The sequence below is a fragment of the Somniosus microcephalus genome, chromosome 13 (assembly GCF_052327205.1).
Source record: "Somniosus microcephalus isolate GS21.2 chromosome 13, FLI_Smic_1.0, whole genome shotgun sequence".
Classification (NCBI taxonomy): domain Eukaryota; kingdom Metazoa; phylum Chordata; class Chondrichthyes; order Squaliformes; family Somniosidae; genus Somniosus; species Somniosus microcephalus.
This window is the reverse complement of record NC_140999.1, coordinates 2,658,502-2,686,036: the sequence shown is the minus strand read 5'-3', so window position 1 is coordinate 2,686,036 and position 27,535 is coordinate 2,658,502. Positions and strand designations below refer to the sequence as shown.

The window sequence follows — 27,535 nt, the reverse complement described above, 5'->3', positions numbered from 1 at the left end:
ATCCACTGACCGCTGACCACCATCCGCCGACCACCGGCCGCTGACCGCCATCCGCCGACCACTGACCGCCATCCGCTGACCGCCATCCGCTGACCACTGGCCGCCATCCACTGACCGCCATCCGCCGACCCCTGACCCCCGACCGCCATCCGCTGACCCCCGACCGCCATCCGCTGACCCCCATCCGCCGACCCCCCGACCGCCGACCACCATCTGCTGACCGCAGTGGGGGAGGGGCTGTTTATGTCACCAGTGCTCTACAGTAACTGGCCTGTTGTGTGAGTGAAGGTTAAGCTGTTGTCTCAGTGTCAGCGGCCCTGGTGCGGTGCCCGGCGGGTCTCAGTTCCTTGTCCGGGGGCAGACTGACCACTGCAGGATCGGGTGAAGCAAATTCTTACAGCTCAGAGAAGAAACCAAAGTAACTTCTCATCAGTAAACCGAGGGTAAAACCTGCCTGCAGGATGAGGAAAGCAGTGAGGTTTAAAGCTTTAGCAATTTATAATATATTTGTTTGTTTTTATTATTACCCAAAGATTCTCCAGCCATTGGCGCTCAGTGTCACACGTGCGTTGCTGTGATTTCCGTGCCCCTGTTTACTCCCCTCGCCCTGAAAGGTGCGGCCCCACTTTGTGTGTGAATTCAGACAGTGAATGGCAATGGAGCGCCCCCAGAAACCCCCCGCAAGAAACACCACCCCCCCCCGAAACACCCCCCCCACGCAGAAACCCCCCCCCCCCCCCGAAACACCCCCCGAGGAAAAATCCCCCGAAACACACACAGACAGGCAGACACATAAGTATCACATCGAGTGTCCAGCCCAGAAACAGGCCATTCGGCCCATCTGCTCCGTGCCGGTGTTTCTGCTCCACACGAGCCTCCTCCCACCCCCTCTTCATCTCACCCCATCACCATATCCTTCTATTCCTTTCTCCCTCATGTGTTTATCCAGCTTCCCCTTAAATGTATCTGTGCTATTCACCTCAACCACTCCCTGTGGGAGCGAGTTCCACATTCTCACCACTCTCTGGGTGAAGAAGTTTCTCCTGAATTCCCCATTGGATTTATTAGTGACGATCTTATATTGATGGCCCCTAGTTCTGGTCTCCCCCACAAGTGGAAACATCTTCTCTACGTCTACCCTATCGAACCCTTCATAATTTTAAAGACCTCGATCAGGCCGCCCCTCCGCCTTCTCCTTTCTAGAGAAAAGAGCCCCCGCCTGTTCAGTCTTTCCCGTTGGTTGTAACCTCTGAGATTTGGTATCATTCCAGTAAACCTTGCTCACACCTCCTCCAGTGCCTCGACAATATGGAGACCAGAACAGCGCACAAATATGTACACAGACTGATGTACACATACAGGCTTACAGTATATGCACACATCACACACACACACACACACATGTCGGGGATTACTGGGAAGTAGCCAGGCGGTCTGAGTCTATTAGTTCAGTTAAGATCTGCTAACGTTAAGATCTGCTAACTTGACACAGCCTGGCGATGAACCTGGGATTTTCGGGTCAGAATTTCAGCCCCTCCCCATTCACCCCTTTGAATGTATCTTATCCATAGCAGTGACGTCCCGGCCTGACACCGGGCGTCTGCTCGTCTCACGTACAGCAAGATCCTTACATCCACATCCGCACCAGAACTCTCTACTTCCATCTCTGTAACGTCGCCTGTCTCCGCCCCACCTCAGCTCATCCGCTGCTGAAACCCTCATCCACCTCCAGACTCGACTATTCCAGCTCTCTCTGGGCCGGCCTCCCACCCTCCAGGCTCCGTAAACTTCAGCTCATCCCAAACTCTGCTGCCCTGTAACTCACACCAAGTCCCATTCACCCCCTGTGCTCGCTGACCTACACTGGCTCCCAGTCCGGCAATGCTTCGATTTTAAAATTCACATCCTCATGTTGAAACCCCTCCATGGCCCTCACCCCTTCCCTATCTCTGTAACCTCCTCTGGCCCCACAAACCCCCAAGATCTCTGCACTCCTCCAATTCTGGCCTGTTGCGCATCCCCCGATTTTAATCACTCCACCATTGGCGGCCGTGCCTTCAGCTGCCTGGGCCCCGAGCTCTGGAATTCCCTCCCTAAGCCTCTCCGCCTCTCTCTCCTCCTGTGACACTCTCCTTCAAACCGACCTCTTTGACCGAGCTTTTGGTCACCAGTCCCAATATCTCCGTCTGTGGCTCGGGGTCAATTTGTTTGATAATCGCTCCCGTGAAGCACCTTGGGACTATTTACTGTGTTAAAAGCGCTGTAGAAATACAAGCTGTTGTAATAATTCAGTAATGTTTAAATCCAGCAGTGTGTCTGTGTTTGGCGGTGTAGATGAACAGGCACTGTTACTGATAGCTCTCGCTCTCCCGTGCCTTCTCCTAGGCTGACAGCATTTGTACTGAAATCCTTTGCGCAGTCCCGTGGGTTTATTTACATCGACCCGAGGGAGCTGACCACTGCCAAGGACTGGATTATTCAGCACCAGGAGGAGGATGGCTCATTCCCTGCGGTCGGGCGGATCCTGAACAAGGACATCCAGGTAATGAGCATCTCAGCGGGAGCTGTCCAGGAGACTGCGAGGAGAGCGAGGGGAGGGTGAGGAGAGCGAGGGAAGGGCGGGGAGAGGGAGGAGAGCGGGAGGAGAGCGGGGGGAGGGAGGGGAGGGCGGGGGGAGCGGAGGGAGGGGAGGGCGGGGGGAGCGGGGGGAGGGAGGGGAGGGCGGGGGGGAGCGGGGGGAGAGCGGGGGGAGGGAGGGGAGAGCGGGGGGAGGGAGGGGAGAGCGGGGGGAGGGGAGGGAGGGGAGGGCGGGGAGAGCGGGGGGAGGGGAGGGAGGCGAGGGCGAGGGAGGGGAGGGCGGGGGAGAGGAGAGCGGGGGAGGGAGGGGAGGGCGGGGTGAGGGAAGGGGAGGGCGGGGGGAGGGAGGGGAGGGTGAGGTGCTTCATTCCTTGGATACTGAATGATGGTAGATGTTTGTTGAAAAGAAAGAAAGACTTGCATTTCTCCAGCGCCTTTCACCACCTCAGAATGTCCCAAACGCTTCACAGCCAATGAAGTACTTTTGAAGTGTGGTCACTGTTGTAATGTAGGAAACGTGAAGTAATTATTAAATAAATATACGCAGATGAAGAACGCTTTCCTGTAGTGAGTTTTTGTGTTGGGCATTTCGCCTAAATTTACTGCCTGTGGCGGTCAGCGGTGTCACCAAAGCCCCACCTGTGGCGGTCAGCGGTGTCACCAAAGCCCCACCTGTGGCGGTCAGCGGTGTCACCAAAGCCCCACCTGTGGCGGTCAGCGGTGTCACCAAAGCCCCACCTGTGGCGGTCAGCGGTGTCACCAAAGCCCCACCTGTGGCGGTCAGCGGTTTCTATTGGCAACACTGAGCTACAGCAAGGCTTCATCTCGTGTTCAGGTGGAGGTTAAAGATCCCACGGCAACTAATTGAAGGAGTGCAGGGAGCTCTCCTGGGCAACATTCCTCCCTCATCCAACACCACCAGAGTGGTTTGGCTGCTCATCGATCGGACCGCTGTTTGTGGGATCTTGCTGTGTTGGTGCGATTGCCTGTTGGTGTTGTTGACCTGCGTGCCGGATGATTTCTCTCTGGTGTCCAGCACGGGCTGAGCTGTGAATTTCTTGCTCCGATTGTTTCAGGGTGGAATCCACGGGCGGATCTCGCTGACAGCCTATGTTGCTGCTGCTCTCCTGGAGACGGGCATCACCTCTGAGGTACGGTACGAGTCAGTCACCTTCCCTCTGCAGCGCACAATTCGGGCTCACACTCGGAGAATGGCTCATCGGACGAGGTACGGGCGGGGGAGAAGGGCGACACCCATGGGATTGCAACCCAGGGATCAGTCCCCACCTTCGGGAGAGGAGTGGAGAGAAAGGTGCGGGGCCGCGATGTCCTCAATGAAGAGTTAGTGATGAGGTCGCCCCGAGTTGCCCAAACCCTGATAGCCTCCCAACTCCTGAAGGCACAACTTCTCTTTCCAATAACTCGGAGAGAAATTCGGGATACAATGAATTGATCCAAAGGCTTGAGGATTTTTTTGTCAGCCACATTTTTGGGAAATAACGCCACAAATCCTATTATAGCGAGACAAGGCCACCTTGTGTTACATCCAGCAGTTACTGGCCTTCACTGTCCAGATCACGATTAGATGTGTGTCCATCCCAGTGTGTCCCGGTGCCTTGGTAGCCTGTCCCGTTACAGACTTTGTACATGAAACTCCGAGTCCTTCGCCCAGCAGCCTGGACTCACCCAGGAAGCGTCCAGTGACCTTGGACCACAGCTTCCCTGCCGAAGGGTCACCAAGTGGGGCATTTCTTCCATCTCGACAGAGCTTCCTGATGTGGAGGAGAACCACAGGGACATGTGGTCAGGGCGTGGCAGGTATACGTGAATGAGTAAAGCTCCCTCTACACTGTCCCATCAAATACTCTCAGGGCAGGTACAGCACGGGTTAGATACAGAGTAAAGCTCCCTCTACACTGTCCCATCAAATACTCTCAGGGCAGGTACAGCACGGGTTAGATACAGAGTAAAGCTCCCTCTACACTGTCCCATCAAACACTCCCAGGGCAGGTACAGCACGGGTTAGATACAGAGTAAAGCTCCCTCTACACTGTCCCATCAAACACTCCCAGGGCAGGTACAGCACGGGTTAGATACAGAGTAAAGCTCCCTCTACACTGCCCCATCAAACACTCCCAGGGCAGGTACAGCGCGGGTTAGATACAGAGTAAAGCTCCCTCTACACTGTCCCATCAAACACTCCCAGGGCAGGTACAGCACGGGTTAGATACAGAGTAAAGCTCCCTCTACACTGTCCCATCAAACACTCCCAGGGCAGGTACAGCACGGGTTAGATACAGAGTAAAGCTCCCTCTACACTGTCCCATCAAACACTCCCAGGGCAGGTACAGCACGGGTTAGATACAGAGTAAAGCTCCCTCTACACTGTCCCCTCAAACACTCCCAGGGCAGGTACAGCATGGGGTTAGATACAGAGTAAAGCTCCCTCTACACTGTCCCATCAAACACTCCCAGGGCAGGTACAGCACGGGTTAGATACAGAGTAAAGCTCCCTCTACACTGTCCCATCAAACACTCACAGGGCAGGTACAAAACAGGTTAGATACAGAGTAAAGCTCCCTCTACACTGTCCCATCAAACACTCACAGGGCAGGTACAAAACAGGTTAGATACAGAATAAAGCTCCCTCTACACTGCCCCATCAAACACTCCCAGGGCAGGTACAGCACGGGTTAGATACAGAGTAAAGCTCCCTCTACACTGTCCCATCAAACACTCCCAGGGCAGGTACAGCACGGGTTAGATACAGAGTAAAGCTCCCTCTACACTGTCCCATCAAACACTCCCAGGGCAGGTACAGCACGGGTTAGATACAGAGTAAAGCTCCCTCTACACTGTCCCATCAAACACTCCCAGGGCAGGTACAGCACGGGTTAGATACAGAGTAAAGCTCCCTCTACACTGTCCCCTCAAACACTCCCAGGGCAGGTACAGCATGGGGTTAGATACAGAGTAAAGCTCCCTCTACACTGTCCCATCAAACACTCCCAGGGCAGGTACAGCACGGGTTAGATACAGAGTAAAGCTCCCTCTACACTGTCCCCATCAAACACTCCCAGGGCAGGTACAGCACGGGTTAGATACAGAGTAAAGCTCCCTCTACACTGTCCCACCAAACACTCCCAGGGCAGGTACAGCACGGGTTAGATACAGAGTAAAGCTCCCTCTACACTGTCCCATCAAACACTCCCAGGGCAGGTACAGCACGGGTTAGATACAGAGTAAAGCTCCCTCTACACTGTCCCATCAAACACTCCCAGGGCAGGTACAGCACGGGTTAGATACAGAGTAAAGCTCCCTCTACACTGCCCCATCAAACACTCCCAGGGCAGGTACAGCACGGGTTAGATACAGAGTAAAGCTCCCTCTACACTGCCCCATCAAACACTCCCAGGGCAGGTACAGCACGGGTTAGATACAGAGTAAAGTTCCCTCTACACTGCCCCATCAAACACTCCCAGGGCAGGTACAGCACGGGTTAGATACAGAGTAAAGCCCCCTCTACACTGTCCCCATCAAACACTCCCAGGGCAGGTACAGCACGGGTTAGATACAGAGTAAAGCTCCCTCTACACTGTCCCATCAAACACTCCCAGGGCAGGTACAGCACGGGTTAGATACAGAGTAAAGCTCCCTCTACACTGTCCCATCAAACACTCACAGGGCAGGTACAAAACAGGTTAGATACAGAGTAAAGCTCCCTCTACACTGTCCCATCAAACACTCACAGGGCAGGTACAAAACAGGTTAGATACAGAATAAAGCTCCCTCTACACTGCCCCATCAAACACTCCCAGGGCAGGTACAGCACGGGTTAGATACAGAGTAAAGCTCCCTCTACACTGTCCCATCAAACACTCCCAGGGCAGGTACAGCACGGGTTAGATACAGAGTAAAGCTCCCTCTACACTGTCCCATCAAACACTCACAGGGCAGGTACAAAACAGGTTAGATACAGAGTAAAGCTCCCTCTACACTGTCCCATCAAACACTCACAGGGCAGGTACAAAACAGGTTAGATACAGAATAAAGCTCCCTCTACACTGCCCCATCAAACACTCCCAGGGCAGGTACAGCACGGGTTAGATACAGAGTAAAGCTCCCTCTACACTGTCCCATCAAACACTCCCAGGGCAGGTACAGCACGGGTTAGATACAAAGCTCACAGTCACCCCACAGTCACTGTCACCCCGTGCTCCAGATGTTTGAACAACTGTCTCTGACCAGTGCAACCTTGCTACTATTTCGTTGTGTCTGGGATCAGATAACTGAAAGGGTTAATGAGATCTGAGGGGTGAACTCGAATTGGGACGAACGAGCTGGGTGAAAGAGTTAATCGTGTTTCGGTAGCTGGTTGTAACTGGAGGAGGGTTGTGACGGGCGGTGAGGCGGCAGTGCGACAGGAGTGGGTTAACAAGGGGCCGAAAGGGATTCCCTGGGGTTTTTAACAGGGAGACGGGAGGAATGTTCGAATTCCTTGAATTTCTTTTATTCAGGCACTTCCTGCTCTCACACTCTCAGTCCCAGCTAGGGCAGGGGTCAGGAAACAGGAAGAATCTCTGGCCCTTAACTCAGTCACCTCACAGCCAGGCCGCAGCAGGGGACTGGGGACTGGGGGGAAGGGCAGCGATCGGAGGAGGCGAGCGAGGGAGATTCACCTGCTCAAACACTCAGACCCTGCATGCTCTCCGAACCGAAAAAGGAAAATGAACCTGAATATATTTGTGGATTTTCCGAATTTGGCCGACGGTCTGGATGTTTGTTGTTGGGCTATGTTGCTGCTTCACCCACACCTTGCAGACACACTGGAGGGCCCAAGATCAACCGCAGCAGATCCGATAGAGAGCGGCTGCAGACAGAGTGACACGGATCTGTGCGGAGAGAGTCGCGTAGATCGGTGCGGGGAGGGAGAGTGATGTTTATCGGTGCGGGGAGAGAGAGTGATGTTTATTGGCGTGGTGTGCCCTGTCCAGCAGGAAGAATCAGTATTTGTCGGTAACACTTGTCCGTCTGCATTTCTTGGTTAGGAAGAAAAAGCCGCGGTTGGAAAAGCCAAACATTTCCTGGAGGCGAACACGTACTCGGCCGATGATCCGTACACCACGGCGCTCTCCGCCTACGCACTGACCCTCCTCCGCAGCAAGCACGCCCCAATCGCACTGAGAAAACTCAACAACATGGCCATCATGCAAGGTGTGTTCACACTTGTCCTGTGTGGATGTAAGCGTGCCGATTGCCAGTGTAGACATTACACTGGGTTACCGGTGCCGAGTTTACACCGGGTTACGATGTTGAGTTTACACCGGGTTACCGGTGCCGAGTTTACACCGGGTTACCGGTGCCGAGTTTACACCGGGTTACCGGTGCCGAGTTTACACCGGGTTACCGGTGCCGAGTTTACACCGGGTTACCGGTGCCGAGTTTACACCGGGTTACCGGTGCCGAGTTTACACCGGGTTACCGGTGCCGAGTTTACACTGGATTATCAGTACAATTTGAAAAGCAGGGAATTTTCCCGGTGTTGTCCAACATTCCTCCCTCAACCAACACCAGCAAGAATAGATAAACTGGCCATTTATCTCATTTACTGTTGATGGGATCTTGCTATGCACAAACTGGCTGCCATGTAACAGTCGAAGTAACTGGTACGTGAAGCAGTGTGAGATGTTTTGGATGATGTGTTGGAGCACTGTATCCCAGCGGAGACCAGCTGGCTCACGATAGCAAATCAAACCTGGGACTGGACAGCTTCAACCAGCTGAGCGACCGGGAGAGTCTTCGGAATGGTGTGCATTGCATGGCCTGCTATTGAGTCCCAAAGCTCCCGACTGATGGTCGACTGAGGAATTAATAAGAGGATGATTATAGAATTATAGAATCTCACAGCACAGGAGGAGGCCACTCAGCCCATCGTGCCTGTGCCGGCTGTTTGAAAGAGCTCTCCAATTAGTCCCACTCCCCCTGCTCTTTCCCCAGAGCCCGGCACATTTTTCCTCTTCAAGTACATGTGCGATTGTCTTTTGAAAGTTCCTATGGAATCTGACGTAAGAAAACTACTCGGCACTTGGTCTAAGCGTTAAACAAAGCTTTAATCAACCGGTTTTCAACATGGAGGTCTAGTTGTGTCCTTCACTAGTTCCTGTTAAAGAATGTCCTGAGCAAGCTGGGCCCGTGCCCGAGTATTTATACTCTCCCTGGACAGCGCCACCAGCAGTCCGCCCAGTATTATTACATAAGTCATTTCCCATGAATGGCAAGATTCAGGTCAGGATCTGCTTCCACCGCCCTTTCAGGCAGCGCATTCCAGATCACAACAACTCGCTGCGTGAAGAAATTTCTCCTCTCGTTCTTTTGCCAATTATTTTAAATGATGATGCAAGTGGATTAACTTTCCTCCTGAATTACAGATGGTTTCACACACTGGAGTCTGATGGGTACCACAGTCACTGACGAGGATACGTTTATGGGTTTCAATGATGGCCTCTCGCAGTCAGGTAAAGGAGCCCTTCTCACACAGCTACTGCCCGCTGGTGTATTCCGCAATCAGTGCACCACTTATCAGATAGGATCAGTGACAAACAATCTCATGGTCTCAGTCACAACGAGTCAGTGAGAATCAAACCACAAACCAAGTCCATCAGGGCTGCAGGGGCAGAAGTTCCACCGTCGGGGAGGGGCTCACACTATAGGGGGGGCTCACACTATAGGGGGGGCTCACACTATAGAGGGGGCTCACACTATAGGGGGGGCTCACACTATAGGGGGGGCTCACACTATAGAGGGGGCTCACACTATAGAGGGGGCTCACACTATAGAGGGGGCTCACACTATAGAGGGGGCTCACACTATAGTGGGGGCTCACACTATAGGGGGGGCTCACACTATAGGGGGGGCTCACACTATAGGGGGGGCTCACACTGTAGAGGGGGGGCTCACACTATAGAGGGGGCTCACACTATAGGGGGGCTCACACTATAGAGGGGGCTCACACTATAGGGGGGGCTCACACTATAGAGGGGGCTCACACTAGAGAGGGGGCTCACACTAGAGAGGGGGCTCACACTATAGGGGGGGCTCACACTGTAGAGGGGGCTCACACTATAGAGGGGGCTCACACTATAGAGGGGGCTCACACTATAGGGGGGGCTCACACTATAGAGGGGGCTCACACTATAGAGGGGGGGCTCACACTATAGAGGGGGCTCACACTATAGAGGGGGGGCTCACACTATAGAGGGGGCTCACACTATAGAGGGGGCTCACACTATAGAGGGGGCTCACACTATAGAGGGGGCTCACACTATAGGGGGGGCTCACACTATAGGGGGGGCTCACACTATAGGGGGGGCTCACACTATAGGGGGGGCTCACACTATAGAGGGGGCTCACACTATAGAGGGGGCTCACACTATAGGGGGGGCTCACACTATAGAGGGGGCTCACACTATAGAGGGGGCTCACACTATAGAGGGGGCTCACACTATAGAGGGGGGCTCACACTATAGGGGGGGCTCACACCATAGGGGGGGCTCACACCATAGAGGGGGCTCACACTATAGAGGGGGCTCACACTATAGAGGGGGCTCACACTATAGAGGGGGCTCACACTATAGAGGGGGCCTCACACTATAGGGGGGGCTCACACTATAGAGGGGGGCTCACACTATAGAGGGGGCTCACACTATATAGGGGGCTCACACTATAGGGGGGGCTCACACTATAGAGGGGGCTCACACTATAGGGGGGCTCACACTATAGGGGGGGCTCACACTATAGAGGGGGCTCACACTACAGAGGGGGCTCACACTACAGAGGGGGCTCACACTACAGAGGGGGCTCACACTACAGAGGGGGCTCACACTACAGAGGGGGCTCACACTACAGAGGGGGCTCACACTATAGAGGGGGCTCACACTATAGAGGGGGCTCACACTATAGGGGGGCTCACACTATAGGGGGGGCTCACACTACAGAGGGGGCTCACACTACAGAGGGGGCTCACACTACAGAGGGGGCTCACACTATAGGGGGGCTCACACTATAGGGGGGGCTCACACTATAGAGGGGCTCACACTATAGAGGGGGCTCACACTATAGAGGGGGCTCACACTATAGAGCGGCTCACACTATAGAGGGGGCTCACACTATAGAGGGGGCTCACACTATAGAGGGGGCTCACACTATAGGGGGGGCTCACACTATAGAGGGGGCTCACACTATAGGGGGGGCTCACACTATAGAGGGGGCTCACACTATAGGGGGGGCTCACACTATAGGGGGGGCTCACACTATAGAGGGGGCTCACACTATAGAGGGGGCTCACACTATAGGGGGGGCTCACACTATAGAGGGGGCTCACACTATAGAGGGGGCTCACACTATAGAGGGGGCTCACACTATAGAGGGGGCTCACACTATAGAGGGGGCTCACAATATAGGGGGGCTCACACTATAGAGGGGGCTCACACTATAGAGGGGGCTCACACTATAGGGGGGCTCACACTATAGAGGGGGCTCACACTATAGGGGGGGCTCACACTATAAAGGGGGCTCACACTATAGGGGGGCTCACACTATAGGGGGGGCTCACACTATAGAGGGGGCTCACACTATAGGGGGGGCTCACACTATAGAGGGGGCTCACACTATAGAGGGGGCTCACACTATAGAGGGGGCTCACACTATAGGGGGGGCTCACACTATAGAGGGGGCTCACACTATAGAGGGGGCTCACACTATAGAGGGGGCTCACACTATAGGGGGGGCTCACACTATAGAGGGGGCTCACACTATAGAGGGGGCTCACACTATAGAGGGGGCTCACACTATAGGGGGGGCTCACACTATAGGGGGGGCTCACACTATAGAGGGGGCTCACACTATAGGGGGGGCTCACACTATAGGGGGGGCTCACACTATAGGGGGGGCTCACACTATAGAGGGGGCTCACACTATAGAGGGGGCTCACACTATAGAGGGGGCTCACACTATAGAGGGGGCTCACACTATAGGGGGGGCTCACACTATATAGGGGGGGCTCACACTATAGGGGGGGCTCACACTATAGGGGGGGCTCACACTATAGAGGGGGCTCACACTATAGAGGGGGCTCACACTATAGGGGGGCTCACACTATAGGGGGGGCTCACACTATAGGGGGGGCTCACACTATAGAGGGGGCTCACACTATAGAGGGGGCTCACACTATAGGGGGGGCTCACACTATAGGGGGGGCTCACACTATAGAGGGGGGCTCACACTATAGAGGGGGCTCACACTATAGAGGGGGCTCACACTATAGAGGGGGCTCACACTATAGGGGGGGCTCACACTATAGGGGGGGCTCACACTATAGAGGGGGCTCACACTATAGAGGGGGCTCACACTATAGGGGGGGCTCACACTATAGGGGGGGCTCACACTATAGAGGGGGCTCACACTATAGAGGGGGCTCACACTATAGAGGGGGCTCACACTATAGGGGGGGCTCACACTATAGAGGGGGCTCACACTATAGAGGGGGCTCACACTATAGAGGGGGCTCACACTATAGAGGGGGCTCACACTATAGTGGGGGCTCACACTATAGGGGGGGCTCACACTATAGAGGGGGCTCACACTATAGAGGGGGCTCACACTATAGAGGGGGCTCACACTATAGAGGGGGCTCACACTATAGGGGGGGCTCACACTATAGGGGGGGCTCACACTATAGAGGGGGCTCACACTATAGGGGGGGCTCACACTATAGAGGGGGCTCACACTATAGGGGGGCTCACACTATAGAGGGGGCTCACACTATAGGGGGGGCTCACACTATAGAGGGGGCTCACACTATAGGGGGGGCTCACACTATAGGGGGGGCTCACACTATAGAGGGGGCTCACACTATAGAGGGGGCTCACACTATAGGGGGGGCTCACACTATAGAGGGGCCTCACACTATAGAGGGGGCTCACACTATAGGGGGGGCTCACACTATAGAGGGGGCTCACACTATAGAGGGGGGCTCACACTATAGAGGGGGCTCACACTATAGAGGGGGGCTCACACTATAGAGGGGGCTCACACTATAGAGGGGGGCTCACACTATAGAGGGGGCTCACACTATAGAGGGGGCTCACACTATAGAGGGGGCTCACACTATAGGGGGGCTCACACTATAGAGGGGGCTCACACTATAGAGGGGGGCTCACACTATAGAGGGGGGGCTCACACTATAGAGGGGGGCTCACACTATAGAGGGGGGCTCACACTATAGAGGGGGGGCTCACACTATAGGGGGGGCTCACACTATAGGGGGGGCTCACACTATAGAGGGGGGCTCACACTATAGGGGGGCTCACACTATAGAGGGGGCTCACACTATAGAGGGGGCTCACACTATAGAGGGGGGGCTCACACTATAGAGGGGGGCTCACACTATAGAGGGGGCTCACACTATAGAGGGGGCTCACACTATAGAGGGGGCTCACACTATAGAGGGGGGCTCACACTATAGAGGGGGCTCACACTATAGAGGGGGCTCACACTATAGAGGGGGGCTCACACTATAGAGGGGGCTCACACTATAGGGGGGCTCACACTATAGGGGGGGCTCACACTATAGAGGGGGCTCACACTATAGGGGGGGTTCACACTATAGAGGGGGCTCACACTATAGAGGGGGCTCACACTATAGGGGGGCTCACACTATAGAGGGGGCTCACACTATAGAGGGGGCTCACACTATAGGGGGGCTCACACTATAGAGGGGGCTCACACTATAGGGGGGGCTCACACTATAAAGGGGGCTCACACTATAGGGGGGCTCACACTATAGGGGGGGCTCACACTATAGAGGGGGCTCACACTATAGGGGGGGCTCACACTATAGAGGGGGCTCACACTATAGAGGGGGCTCACACTATAGAGGGGGCTCACACTATAGGGGGGGCTCACACTATAGAGGGGGCTCACACTATAGAGGGGGCTCACACTATAGAGGGGGCTCACACTATAGGGGGGGCTCACACTATAGAGGGGGCTCACACTATAGGGGGGGCTCACACTATAGGGGGGGCTCACACTATAGGGGGGGCTCACACTATAGGGGGGGCTCACACTATAGAGGGGGCTCACACTATAGAGGGGGCTCACACTATAGAGGGGGCTCACACTATAGAGGGGGCTCACACTATAGAGGGGGCTCACACTATAGGGGGGGCTCACACTATAGGGGGGGCTCACACTATAGAGGGGGCTCACACTATAGGGGGGGCTCACACTATAGGGGGGGCTCACACTATAGGGGGGGCTCACACTATAGGGGGTCTCACACTATAGAGGGGGCTCACACTATAGAGGGGGCTCACACTATTGGGGGGGCTCACACTATAGAGGGGGCTCACACTATAGGGGGGCTCACACTATAGAGGGGGCTCACACTATAGAGGGGGCTCACACTATAGGGGGGCTCACACTATAGAGGGGGCTCACACTATAGAGGGGGCTCACACTATAGGGGGGGCTCACACTATAGGGGGGGCTCACACTATAGAGGGGGCTCACACTATAGAGGGGGCTCACACTATAGAGGGGGCTCACACTATAGAGGGGGCTCACACTATAGAGGGGGCTCACACTATAGAGGGGGGCTCACACTATAGAGGGGGCTCACACTATAGAGGGGGCTCACACTATAGAGGGGGCTCACACTATAGAGGGGGGCTCACACTATAGAGGGGGCTCACACTATAGAGGGGGCTCACACTATAGGGGGGGCTCACACTATAGGGGGGGCTCACACTATAGAGGGGGCTCACACTATAGAGGGGGCTCACACTATAGAGGGGGCTCACACTATAGAGGGGGCTCACACTATAGAGGGGGCTCACACTATAGGGGGGGCTCACACTATAGGGGGGGCTCACACTATATAGGGGGGGCTCACACTATAGGGGGGGCTCACACTATAGGGGGGGCTCACACTATAGAGGGGGCTCACACTATAGAGGGGGCTCACACTATAGGGGGGGCTCACACTATAGAGGGGGCTCACACTATAGAGGGGGCTCACACTATAGAGGGGGCTCACACTATAGAGGGGGCTCACACTATAGAGGGGGCTCACACTATAGGGGGGGCTCACACTATAGGGGGGGCTCACACTATATAGGGGGGGCTCACACTATAGGGGGGGCTCACACTATAGGGGGGGCTCACACTATAGAGGGGGCTCACACTATAGAGGGGGCTCACACTATAGAGGGGGCTCACACTATAGGGGGGGCTCACACTATAGGGGGGGCTCACACTATAGAGGGGGGCTCACACTATAGAGGGGGCTCACACTATAGAGGGGGCTCACACTATAGGGGGGCTCACACTATAGAGGGGGCTCACACTATAGAGGGGGCTCACACTATAGGGGGGGCTCACACTATAGGGGGGGCTCACACTATAGAGGGGGCTCACACTATAGAGGGGGCTCACACTATAGGGGGGGCTCACACTATAGAGGGGGCTCACACTATAGAGGGGGCTCACACTATAGAGGGGGCTCACACTATAGGGGGGGCTCACACTATAGAGGGGGCTCACACTATAGAGGGGGCTCACACTATAGAGGGGGCTCACACTATAGTGGGGGCTCACACTATAGGGGGGGCTCACACTATAGGGGGGGCTCACACTATAGAGGGGGCTCACACTATAGAGGGGGCTCACACTATAGAGGGGGCTCACACTATAGGGGGGGCTCACACTATAGGGGGGGCTCACACTATAGAGGGGGCTCACACTATAGGGGGGGCTCACACTATAGGGGGGGCTCACACTATAGAGGGGGCTCACACTATAGAGGGGGCTCACACTAGGGGGGGCTCACACTATAGGGGGGGCTCACACTATAGAGGGGGCTCACACTATAGAGGGGGCTCACACTATAGGGGGGGCTCACACTATAGAGGGGGCTCACACTATAGGGGGGGCTCACACTATAGAGGGGGCTCACACTATAGCGTGGGCTCACACTATAGAGGGGGGCTCACACTATAGGGGGGGCTCACACTATAGAGGGGGGCTCACACTATAGAGGGGGGCTCACACTATAGAGGGGGGCTCACACTATAGGGGGGCTCACACTATAGGGGGGCTCACACTATAGAGGGGGCTCACACTATAGAGGGGGCTCACACTATAGAGGGGGGCTCACACTATTGGGGGGGCTCACACTATAGAGGGGGCTCACACTATAGAGGGGGCTCACACTATAGGGGGGGCTCACACTATAGAGGGGGCTCACACTATAGGGGGGGCTCACACTATAGAGGGGGCTCACACTATAGAGGGGGCTCACACTATAGAGGGGGCTCACACTATAGAGGGGGCTCACACTATAGAGGGGGCTCACACTATAGGGGGGGCTCACACTATAGGGGGGGCTCACACTATAGAGGGGGCTCACACTATTGGGGGGGCTCACACTATAGAGGGGGCTCACACTATAGAGGGGGCTCACACTATTGGGGGGGCTCACACTATAGGGGGGGCTCACACTATAGGGGGGGCTCACACTATAGAGGGGGCTCACACTATAGGGGGGGCTCACACTATAGGGGGGTGATTTTACCAGTGGGTAACATACCGTTCAATTGGGTCTGAAGTAAATGAGACTCTGTTCTCTCTGACCAGTTAAAGGCGATGATTCCACGAGTGTCAGTCGTGGCTCAGTGGGCCGCACACTCGCCTCTGAATCAGAAGGTTGTGGGTTCGAGTCCCATTCGAGAGACTTGAGCATAAAAATCTAGGCTGACACTCCAGTGCAGTGCTGAGGGAGCGCTGCACTGTCGGAGGTGCCGTCTTTTGGATGAGACGTTAAACCGAGGCCCCGTCTGCTCTCTCAGGTGGACGTAAAAGTTCCCATGGCACTATTTCGAAGAGCAGGGGGAGTTCTCCCCGGCGTCCTGGGCCAATATTTATCCCTCAACCAACATCACTAAACACAGCTGATCTCATTATAACATTGCTGTTTGTGGGAGCTTGCTGTGCGCAAATTGGCTGCCACGTTTCTAACATTACAACAGTGACTACACTTCAAAAGTGAGGCGCTTTGGGCCGTCCTGGGGCTGTGAAAGGTGCTGTAGAAATGCCAGTCTTTGTGTTTTTGCACTGACAACAGCTCTCCCCGCACTTGTCCCCGCGCCCACACACACAGGGCTTTGCCGTTGCTTCGCTTGGCTCTGCGCAGTCACTTAACAAACAAGAGTCTGAAACCAGGAAAACCGATTGAAATATGAAATGGCAGTGCTGTGAATCTCTGAACTGTCTCTCCGTACAGTTGTGTCGGCGGAGGTGGAGATGACCGCCTACGCTCTCCTCACCTACACCTCCCTCGGGGACGTGGCATCCGCCCTTCCTGTTGTGAAATGGCTCTCGCAACAACGCAACGCACTGGGAGGATTCTCATCCACACAGGTAAACACGCGAATACACGGGGAAACAGGCAAACAGCCGGCGAGTACACGGGGAAACATGCAAACAGCCGCGAGTACACGGGGAAACAGGCAAACAGCCGACGAGTACACGGGGAAACATGCAAACAGCCGCGAGTACACGGGGAAACAGGCAAACAGCCGACGAGTACACGGGGAAACAGGCAAACAGCCGCGAGTACACGGGGAAACAGGCAAACAGCCGCGAGTACACGGGGAAACATGCAAACAGCCGGTGAGTACACGGGGAAACACGCAAACAGCCGACGAGTACACGGGGAAACAGGCAAACAGCCGGCGAGTACATGGGGAAACAGGCAAACAGCTGCGAGTACACGGGGAAACACGCAAACAGCCGCGAGTACATGGGGAAACAGGCAAACAGCCGCGAGTACACGGGGAAACAGGCAAACTCCTCCCCCACACACACCTCCCCCTCCCCCCGTAACACCAAGCCCACAGGCCGATCGTGCTCGTGCAGTACGTGAGTCGAGCGAGTGGCCTAGACATCAGAGGGACTCTTTGGGCAGGATTTTCATTGGGCCGTGGAGGCGGGATTGGAGGCGTGTGGGGGGTTAAAATCCTGAAATCGGGGGGCACGAACCCATCCCGCCTCCATGCCCGTTTCAAAGGAGGCGGATACCCGACCTGTGCTGGGAGCCGCCTCCCCGAGGCGGGAAGGGGATTAGTGCCAATTAACTGCCTGTTAACAGGCAGTTTTTAACCTAATCCCTATTTTTATTCCTGAAGTGTGGGATTCCCGACGGCTCCAAACCACGCCAAGTTAGCGAGGCGGGCCGTCGGGATGAAGGGCTTGGAGGGGTCGAGATGTCCGGTGTTCAGGTGAGTGATGGGTGCATGAGTGCAGAGGTAAATGTGTTTGGTGTGTGTAAAGTGTTTAAAGAAGTTTTACTTACATGTACTTACCTTTACAGCCTTCCTTCCTTCAGGTCTCGGGAGTCCCTCATCTCACCGGCACAGAAAGCAGAATGGCCGCGAACTGTCAAAAGTTGCAGCATTCAGCTTTCTGTTCCGGGGAGATCTCTAAATCATCCTGAGAGGAAGGAATTAACCTGGAGTACAGATTGTCAGTGTTTGACAGCTTCAAACAGCTGTGAAACGCTGATATTTCATCTGTCAAAGGGTCTTGACAGATGAAATGTCAATCCCTGACGTCACCTGTTGCCGGGTGGCCATTAATTGGCCTGCTGAGCCCGCTGGGCGGCTCAACAAGGTCAATCAAGTGAAAATCGCGTGGGTTGGCCACAACTCGATGGAGGCAGGACTACAACCCCGAAAGTTGTAGTCCCGCCTCCTACACGCCTCCAGTATCAAAATCCAGTCCCTTGTGTTTAATCTCTCTCCAGGATACCTGTGTCGCTCTGCAGGCTCTCTCGGAATATGCCATTCTCTCCTATGTCGGAGGGGTCAATCTCACCATCTCTCTCGCTTCAACTAATCTGGACTTCCAGGAATCCTTCCAGCTCAACAGGGACAACAAGAAGACTCTGCAGACAGCGGTGGTGAGAAGCAGTCAGTCTCCTGTTGTGAAAACACACGTTTCAATTTCACACTTCTACACGTGAAAGAGTAAAGCGTGTGAGTGCGTGTAGACTGGCTAAATCCGTGCGTATGAAGTGGTGTTAAATGTGTATCGAGCAGTGTAGCCGTGTGCGGCGTGTCGGCCAGTGAGTTTAAGGTGGGGTGCGACTTAGCAAACAGAGTCTATTTAAAGAGTCTTTCCAAACTGCAGCAACGTCTCCCGATTGAAGCAGGATTATTTCTCCAGCAAAATGCAGTGAGTGGAGGATAGTTACAGAATGCAAATGATGTGCGTAAAATCAGTCCCGGTCACTGACAGCAGTGATTGACGGGGAATTAGTCAATCATCTCCTCTGGCCAGGAATAGTGGTGTCACCATGTGCAGCTAACTGTGTGTGGGGCGGTGTGAGTGTGCGTGTGGGGCGGTGTGAGTGTGCGTGTGGGGCGGTGTGAGTGCGCGTGTGGGGCGGTGTGAGTGCGCGTGTGGGGCGGTGTGAGTGCACGTGTGGGGCGGTGTGAGTGCGCGTGTGGGGCGGTGTGAGTGCGCGTGTGGGGCGGTGTGAGTGCGCGTGTGGGGCGGTGTGAGTGCGCGTGTGGGGCGGTGTGAGTGCGCGTGTGGGGCGGTGTGAGTGCGCGTGTGGGGCGGTGTGAGTGCGCGTGTGGGGCGGTGTGAGTGCGCGTGTGGGGCGGTGTGAGTGCGCGTGTGGGGCGGTGTGAGTGCGCGTGTGGGGCGGTGTGAGTGCGCGTGTGGGGCGGTGTGAGTGCGCGTGTGGGGCGGTGTGAGTGCGCGTGTGGGGCGGTGTGAGTGCGCGTGTGGGGCGGTGTGAGTGCGCGTGTGGGGCGGTGTGAGTGCGCGTGTGGGGCGGGGTGAGTGCGCGTGTGGGGCGGGGTGAGTGCGCGTGTGGGGCGGGGTGAGCGCGTGCGGGGGGGTGAGTGCGCGCGTGCGGGGGGGTGTGCGCGCGTGCGGGGCGGCGTGTGCGGGGCGGCGTGCGCGCGTGCGGGGGGGTGTGCGTGCGGGGCGGAGTGCGTGCGGGGTGAGTGCGTGTGTGTGTGGGGTAATGGGGAAGATAGAAAATCCTGACCAATGTGTTAGGGGGGAAGAAATGGGGCGGAGACCAAGTGGGGAAGGGAGGAGAAGGATTGGACACGAAAGCAGAGTCTAAGAGACCAGCCTTGAGGAGGAGTTTGAAGGCCGGTAGGGGGTGACGGGAGGGAGTTGCGGATGGGGGAAGGATGCAGTTGAAGAATCAGGTGCTGAGTGGGGAAGGAGCAATGAGCCAGTGTCGGACCGGCCGAGGGGTAGCTCCAAGAGAGACCCCTGGGGGAGGGGACAGTGAGGCTGAGGAGGATTTTGAAGATTAGGACGAGGGCATGAAATCAATTCTCTGGGGAAGGAGACTAGTGTAAAGGTGTGTGAGGTCGGGTGAGGACGAGGGGTGGGGTGATGGCCTTGTGGGCCCTTGTGGGGGGGGGTGAGGAACAGGGGTGCAAACGTTCTCGGCGAGTTTCTGGAGGGCACCAGGGAGAGTGTTGGGGCAAGTGTTGAGGCGATACAATAGCTTCGAGGTCCTGCGGCACAGCTTGGGACAGAGACGGGCTGTGTTTCACAGCGATGGTGGGGAGAAAGAGAACTTAAAAACTCGGACACTCAGGATAAGAAGGGAATGTGTGGGAACCGGTTCACCCAAAGGGATTTGTGCAGTAAGTGAGCAGGAAGGGACTCTGGACACTGTCCTTTATGGCGCTGTGTTTAACACACTCTCAGTTGCTGCTGTAACGTCACGGTGAAGATCTTCTGATATTTCTGTGCCTGCTTCCCGCCTTTCTAGATCCCGAGTGTTCCGACCGGCCTGTTTGTTAGTGCGAAGGGCGAAGGTTGCTGCCTGATCCAGGTAAGAGAAATTAACTTCAGGCCCTGGTGAATAAAGATCACTTCCCTCTGCCTTGCACCGCAGGTACTGGGTAACCATCGAACCTCACCGCACAGGAGGAGGCCATTCGGCCCATCGTGCCCATGCCAGCTCTTTGAACGAGCTCTCCAATTAATCCCACTCCCCCCTGCTCTTTCCCCACAGCCCTGCGAATGTTCTGCTTTTCAAGTATTATCCAATTCCCTTTTGAAAGTTACTATTGAATCTGTTTCCGCTGCCCTTTCAGGCAGTGCGTTCCACTGCACCCCTAAATAGGCACGGACAAGCCTGCCCCTCCCCCGCTGCCTTGCTGAGCCAGACAGAGAGTGCCAGCTCCAGTCCCCAGTCTGTGCTGAACTCCGCCGGGTCAGCAGGTGGGGCCGACCATCAGCCTCCGTGCCAAGGCAGGGGAGAAACCAGCCAGTGGTGCTGCTCGCTGTCCACTGACTCCTGCTGGAAAGAGTGTGTATGTGCACCACAAAAAAATACAGGATTGGGCCCAGTGAGTGTCAGTGTGTGTGGAACCCGTACCCCAGTGAGAGTCAGTGTGTGTGGAACCCATACCCCAGTGAGAGTCAGTGTCTGTGGAACCCGTACCCCAGTGAGAGTCAGTGTGTGTGGAACCCGTACCCCAGTGAGAGTCAGTGTGTGTGGAACATGTACCCCGGTGTGTGTGGAACCCGTGCCCCGGTGTGTGTGGAACCCGTGCCCCAGTGAGAGTCAGTGTGTGTGGAACCCGTGCCCCAGTGAGTGTCAGTGTGTGTGGAACCCGTACCCCAGTGTGTGTGTGGAACCCGTACCCCAGTGTGTGTGTGGAACCCGTACCCCAGTGTGTGTGGAACCCGTGCCTCGGTGTGTGTGGAACCCGTGCCCCAGTGAGAGTCAGTGTGTGTGGAACCCGTGCCCCGGTGTGTGTGGAACCCGTGCCCCGGTGTGTGTGGAACCCGTGCCCCGGTGAGAGTCAGTGTGTGTGGAACCCGTGCCCCGGTGTGTGTGGAACCCGTGCCCCAGTGAGAGTCAGTGCCCAGGGAATCATAGACCAGTACAGCACCTTCAGGAGAGATGGATGGACGTGGGGGCAGAAATATGATCTCCAAAAGCTCTCACTTGACATCTAACCTAAGAAAATAAAATGGATCCATGAAATGAAAATTTTTTTGTGGAGACATGGAGCTGAGATTGTGTTTCCAAACTGGAGGGCAACCCACGGCGGGGGTGGGGTGAGGGGAGGGGAGGGGTGGGGGAGGGCGGGGGGGAGGGGGAGGGGAGGTCAGGGGGTGGGCGAGGGAGGGGGATGAGGGGAGGGGGAGGGGATGGCGGGATTTCCGCTCTGTCCTGTCTGTAACCCAGGTTCATTCTTTGCAGATTGATGTGAGCTACAATGTACCCGACCCGGTGGCCAAACCCGCCTTCCAGCTCTCGGTGAACCTAAAGGAACCGAACCGTGAACATCACCAACACCAGCACCCTGCCAGACCACCGTCCCGCAACCATAACCGGTCCCAGCTGTCCCGCAGAAAGCGGGCGCTGGACGACGACGATGATGATCCAGCTTCAGACCAGGATCACCAGGAGTACAAGGTCACGGTGGAGGCATGTGCCAGGTACACCTGAACACTGTCTGTCTGTCTGTCACTCACTGTCTGTCTGTCACTCACTGTCTGTCTGTCACTCACTGTCTGTCTGTCACTCACTGTCTGTCTGTCACTGTCTGTCTGTCACTCACTGTCTGTCACTCACTGTCTGTCTATATAATTGACTCTGTGCCCATGTATCTATCGCTAGTTTAAAGGCCCTGCTCCCACATTCAGTAACACATCCAAACTCTTCACAACACTGTCCCGACCTTTCAGGGAATGGAACTGAACTTTACTCTGTATCTAACCCATGCTGTACCTGCCCTGGGAGTGTTTGATGGGACAGTGTCGAGGGAGCTTTACTCTGTATCTAACCCGTGCTGTACCTGCGCTGGGAGTGTTTGATGGGACAGTGTCGAGGGAGCTTTACTCTGTATCTAACCCGTGCTGTACCTGCGCTGGGAGTGTTTGATGGGACAGTGTAGAGGGAGCTTTACTCTGTACATCGGTAGTGGGGGAAAATGCTAGAGTCTATTATAAAAGATGTAATAGCAGAGCACTTGGAAAGCAGTGACAGGATTGGACAAAGTCAACATGGATTTACAAAAGGTAAATAATGCTTGACTAATCTACTGGAGTTTTTTGAGGATGTAACTGGTAAAATAGATAAGGGAGAACCAGTGGATGTGGTGTATTTGGACTTTCAGAAGGCTTTCGATAAGGTCCCACGTAAGAGATTAGCGTGCAAAATTAAGGCACATGGGATTGGGGGCAAGGTATTGACTTGGATAGAGAACTGGTTGGCGGACAGAAAGCAAAGAGTTGGAATAAACGGGTCGTTTTCCGAGTGGCAGGCAGTGACTAGTGGGGTACCGCAAGGATCGGTCCTAGGACCCCAGCTGTTCACAATATATATTAATGATCTGGACGAGGGAATTGGATGTAATATCTCCAAATTTGCAGACGACACAAAGCTGGGCGGGAGGGTAAGCTGCGAGGAGGATGTCGGGAAACTCCAGTACGATTTGGACAGGTTGGGTGATTGGGCAGAAACATGGCAAATGCAGTATAATGTGGATAAATGTGAGGTTATCCACTTTGGTGGCAAAAACAGGAAGGCAGATTATTATTTGAATGGCAATAGATTGGGAGAAGGGGAAGTGCAACGAGACCTGGGTGTCCTTGTGCACCAGTCGCTGAAGGTAAGCATGCAGGTGCAGCAGGCGGTTAAGAAGGCAAATGGTATGTTGGCCTTCGTAGCAAGAGGGTTCGAGTACAGGAACAAGGATGTCTTGCTACAGTTGTACAGGGCCTTGGTGAGACCACACCTTGAGTATTGTGTGCAGTTTTGGTCACCTTACCTGAGGAAGGACGTTCTTGCCATGGAGGGAGTGCAGCGAAGATTCACCAGGCTGATACCTGGGATGGCAGGAATGACGTATGAGGAGAGATTGTGTTGATTGGGCTTATACTCACTGGAGTTTAGAAGATTGAGAAGGGATCTCATCGAAACCTATAAAATTCTGTCAGGTCTGGACAGACTAGATGCAGGAAGGATGTTTCTGATGGCCGGGGAGTCCAGAACCAGGGGTCATAGTCTAAGGATATGGGGTAAGCCATTTAGGACTGAAATGAGGAGGAATTTCTTCACCCAGAGAGTGGTGAACCTGTGGAATTCTCTGCCACAGAGGGCGGTGGAGGCCAGTTCATTAAGTATATTCAAGAAAGAGTTGGATATATTTCTTGAGGCTAAAGGGATCAAGGGATATGGGGAAAAGGCAGGGACAGGGTACTGAATTTGGATGATCAGCCATGATCACATTGAATGGCGGAGCAGGCTCGAAGGGCCGAATGGCCTACTCCTGCTCCTATCTTCTATGTTTCTATGTATCTAACCCGTGCTGTACCTGCCCTGGGGGTGTTTGATGGGACAGTGTAGAGGGAGCTTTACTCGGTATCTAACCCATGCTGTACCCGCCCTGGGAGTGTTTGATGGGACATTGTAGAGGGAGCTTTACTCTGTATCTAACCCGTGCTGTACCTGCCCTGGGAGTGTTTGATGGGACAGTGTAGAGGGAGCTTTACTCTGTATCTAACCCCGTGCTGTACCTGCCCTGGGAGTGTTTGATGGGACAGTGTAGAGGGAGCTTTACTCTGTATCTAACCCCGTGCTGTACCTGCCCTGGGAGTGTTTGATGGGGACAGTGTAGAGGGAGCTTTACTCTGTATCTAACCCGTGCTGTACCTGCCCTGGGAGTGTTTGATCTGACAGTGTAGAGGGAGCTTTACTCTGTATCTAACCCGTGCTGTACCTGCCCTGGGAGTGTTTGATGGGACAGTGTAGAGGGAGCTTTACTCTGTATCTAACCCGTGCTGTACCTGCCCTGGGAGTGTTTGATGGGTCAGTGTAGAGGGAGCTTTACTCTGTATCTAACCCGTGCTGTACCTGCCCTGGGAGTGTTTGATGGGTCAGTGTAGAGGGAGCTTTACTCTGTATCTAACCCGTGCTGTACCTGCCCTGGGAGTGTTTGATGGGTCAGTGTAGAGGGAGCTTTACTCTGTATCTAACCCGTGCTGTGATGTTGCTTCTCCCACAGGTGGCTCCATTCCGGGTCTTCTAACATGGCGGTCCTGGAGGTCCCTCTCCTGTCAGGATTCCGAGCAGATGTGGAGAGCCTTGAACAGGTGTGAAACTTCAATCGCACGGATTGTGTCACTTCAAGCACCAGCAATCACACGGGGCGAGTCTCCGAGCTCGAGGAGTTTACATTTAGTTTTGACCCTGGGGAGATAGAGTTGATATTTAATTGAGACATTTGCTCAGATTTAATCGAGGCTCAGGGATGGTTACGGGTGTAATATTGACTTTGGCCGATATTGTAAATCGGGCGATACTGAATCAACTGCCCGTTATCCATCATTCCTCTCCCTGGCAACTGTCTGAAGCTGAGCCGGACTGTTCACAACCTTGGTATTATATTTCACCCCAAGATGAGCTTCCAACCACATATCCGCACCGTCACAAAGACCGCCTACTTCCACCTCTGTAACATCGCTCGTCTCCGCCCCTTTGCCTCAGCTCATCCGCTGCTGAAACCCTCATCCATGCCTCTGTTACCTCCAGACTCGACTATTCCCACGCACTCCTGGCTGGCCTCCCACATTCCGCCCTCCGTAAACTTCAACTCATCCAAAACTCTGCTGCCCGTGTCCTAACTCACACCAGGTCCTCTACTCGCTGACCTGCATTGGCTCCCAGTTGAACAACGCCTCGATTTTAAAATTCTCATCCTTGTTTTCGAATCCCTTCGAATCCCTCCTCGCCCCTCCCTATCTCTGTAATCTCCTCCAGCCCTACAACCCTCCGAGATCTCTGCACTCCTCCAATTCTGGCCTTTTGAGCATCCCTGATTTCCATCGCTCCGCCATTGGCGGCCGTGCCTTCAGCTGCCTGGGCCCCGAGCTCTGGAATTCCCTCCCTAAACCTCTCCGCCTCTCTCTCCTCCTTTAAGACGCCCCTTAAAACCGGCCTCTTTGACCCAGCTTTTGGCCATCTGTCCTAATATCTCCTGATGTGGCTCAATGTCAAATTCTGTTCGATAATCGCTCCTGTGAAGCATCTTGGGACGTTTTACTACGTTAAAGGTTGCTGTTGTAGATCCCATCTCACCCCATCAACGTATCCTTCAATTCCTTTCTCCCTCGTGTGTTTATCCAGCTTCCCCTGAAATGCATCAACGCTATTCAACTCAACCACTCCCTGTGGTAGCGAGTTCCACACTGGTGTACTGCTCTCTCTCTCTCTCTCTCTATCTCTCTCTCGCTCTCTCTCTCTCTCTGTGTCTCTCTCTCTCTCCCTCTCTCTGCCTCTCTCTCTCTCTCTGATCCTGTCTCTCTGTCTCTGTGTGTGTCTCTCTGTCTCTCTCTCTCTGTCTCTCTCTCTCTGTCTCTCTCTCTCTGTCTCGCTCTCTGTCTCTCTCTCTCTCTGTCTCTCGCTCTCTGTCTCTCGCTCTCTGTCTCTCGCTCTCTGTCTCTCTCTCTCTGTCTCTCTCTCTCTCTCTCTCTGTCTCTCTCTCTGTCTCTCTGTCTCTCTCGCTCTGTCTCTCTCGCTCTGTCTCTCTCGCTCTGTCTCTCTCTCTCTGTCTCTCTCTCTCTCTGTCTCTCTGTCTCTCGCTCGCTCTCGCTCGCTCTCTCGCTCTCTCTCTCTGTCCCTTTCTCTCTCTCTCTGACCCTCTCTCTCTCTCTCTCTCTCTCTGCCTCTCTCTCCCTTTCTCTTCCTGTCTCTCTCTGATTCTTTCCTTTTCTATGTTTCTCCCTCTGTCTCTCTTTGATTCTCTCTCATTCTGTCTTCCTCTCTCTTTCTCTCACTGGCTCTCTAATTCTGTCTCTCTTTGATTCTGCCTTTCTCTATATCTCTCTCTTGTTCTCTGTCTCTCCCTCATTCTGTCTGTCTCTCCCTCCTCTCGTTCTCTCTCTCTCCCTCCTCTCATTCTCCTTCTCTCTCTGTGTCATGTTTAATTGAAAACATTCCTATTTCAGTTCCTGCTGAAGGCACAATCCTGGGTGGTTGTAGTTCTGAAGTTAGTGATTAGCTGTGGACAGATAGGCTGCGATGAGGGCGGAATGAGACGAACAGGGTGTGTGAGGTGGACCCTGACTGCAGCGTGAGTGCTGGGTCCTTGGGTGGGTTTCCAGGGGAGGGTCTTGGTGCCTCTGTAATTGGAGTTTACAGCTGTTTATTGGGAGTGTGATCTCTGGAACATCTGGAGTTGATTTCAGTGGAGAGTCCTGGAACTCCCTCCCTAACAGCACTGTGGGAGTACCATCACCACACGGACTGCAGCGGTTCAAGAATGCGACTCACCACCACCTTCTCGAGGGCAACTAGGGATGGGCAATAAATGCCGGCCTCGCCAGCGACACCCACATCCCGTCAATCTTGTAGATGGTACACACTGCAGCCACGGTGCGCCGGTGGTGGAGGGAGTGAATGTTTAAGGTGGTGGATGGGGTGCCAATCAAGTGGGCTGCTTTGTCCTGGATGGTGTCGAGCTTCTTGAGTGTTGTTGGAGCTGCACTCATCCAGGCAAGTGGAGAGTATTTCCTCACACTCCTTACTTGTGTCTTGTAGATAGTGGAAACGCTTTGGGGAGTCAGGAGGTGAGACACTCACCGCAGAATACCCAGCCTCTGACCTGCTCTTGTTGCCACAGTATTTATGTGGCTGGTCCAGTTAAGTTTCTGGTCAATGGTGACCCCCAGGATGTTGATGCTGGGGGATTCGGTGATGGTAATGCCGTTGAATGTCAAGGGACGGTGGTTAGACTCTCGCTTGTTGGAGATAGTCATTGCCTGGCACTTGTGTGGCGTGAATGTTACCTGCCACTTATCAGCCCAAGGTCGTCCAGATCTTGTTGCATGCGGGCATGGACTG

The 27,535-nt window shown here is 54.6% G+C and overlaps 1 protein-coding gene across 1 annotated transcript in view; it reads left to right on the top strand.

Moving 5' to 3' along the window:
- Positions 1-27,535, top strand: part of cpamd8 (C3 and PZP like alpha-2-macroglobulin domain containing 8) — a 119,661-nt gene that overhangs the window by 54,326 nt on the left and 37,800 nt on the right. Inside the window, exons 21-29 of the mRNA XM_086004339.1 lie at positions 2,386-2,542; positions 3,654-3,728; positions 7,626-7,791; positions 9,006-9,092; positions 16,919-17,055; positions 18,440-18,595; positions 20,444-20,506; positions 21,890-22,128; positions 24,699-24,786. Coding sequence (XP_085860465.1) covers positions 2,386-2,542; positions 3,654-3,728; positions 7,626-7,791; positions 9,006-9,092; positions 16,919-17,055; positions 18,440-18,595; positions 20,444-20,506; positions 21,890-22,128; positions 24,699-24,786 — 1,168 coding nt within the window. The remainder of the gene's footprint in view (positions 1-2,385; positions 2,543-3,653; positions 3,729-7,625; positions 7,792-9,005; positions 9,093-16,918; positions 17,056-18,439; positions 18,596-20,443; positions 20,507-21,889; positions 22,129-24,698; positions 24,787-27,535) is intronic.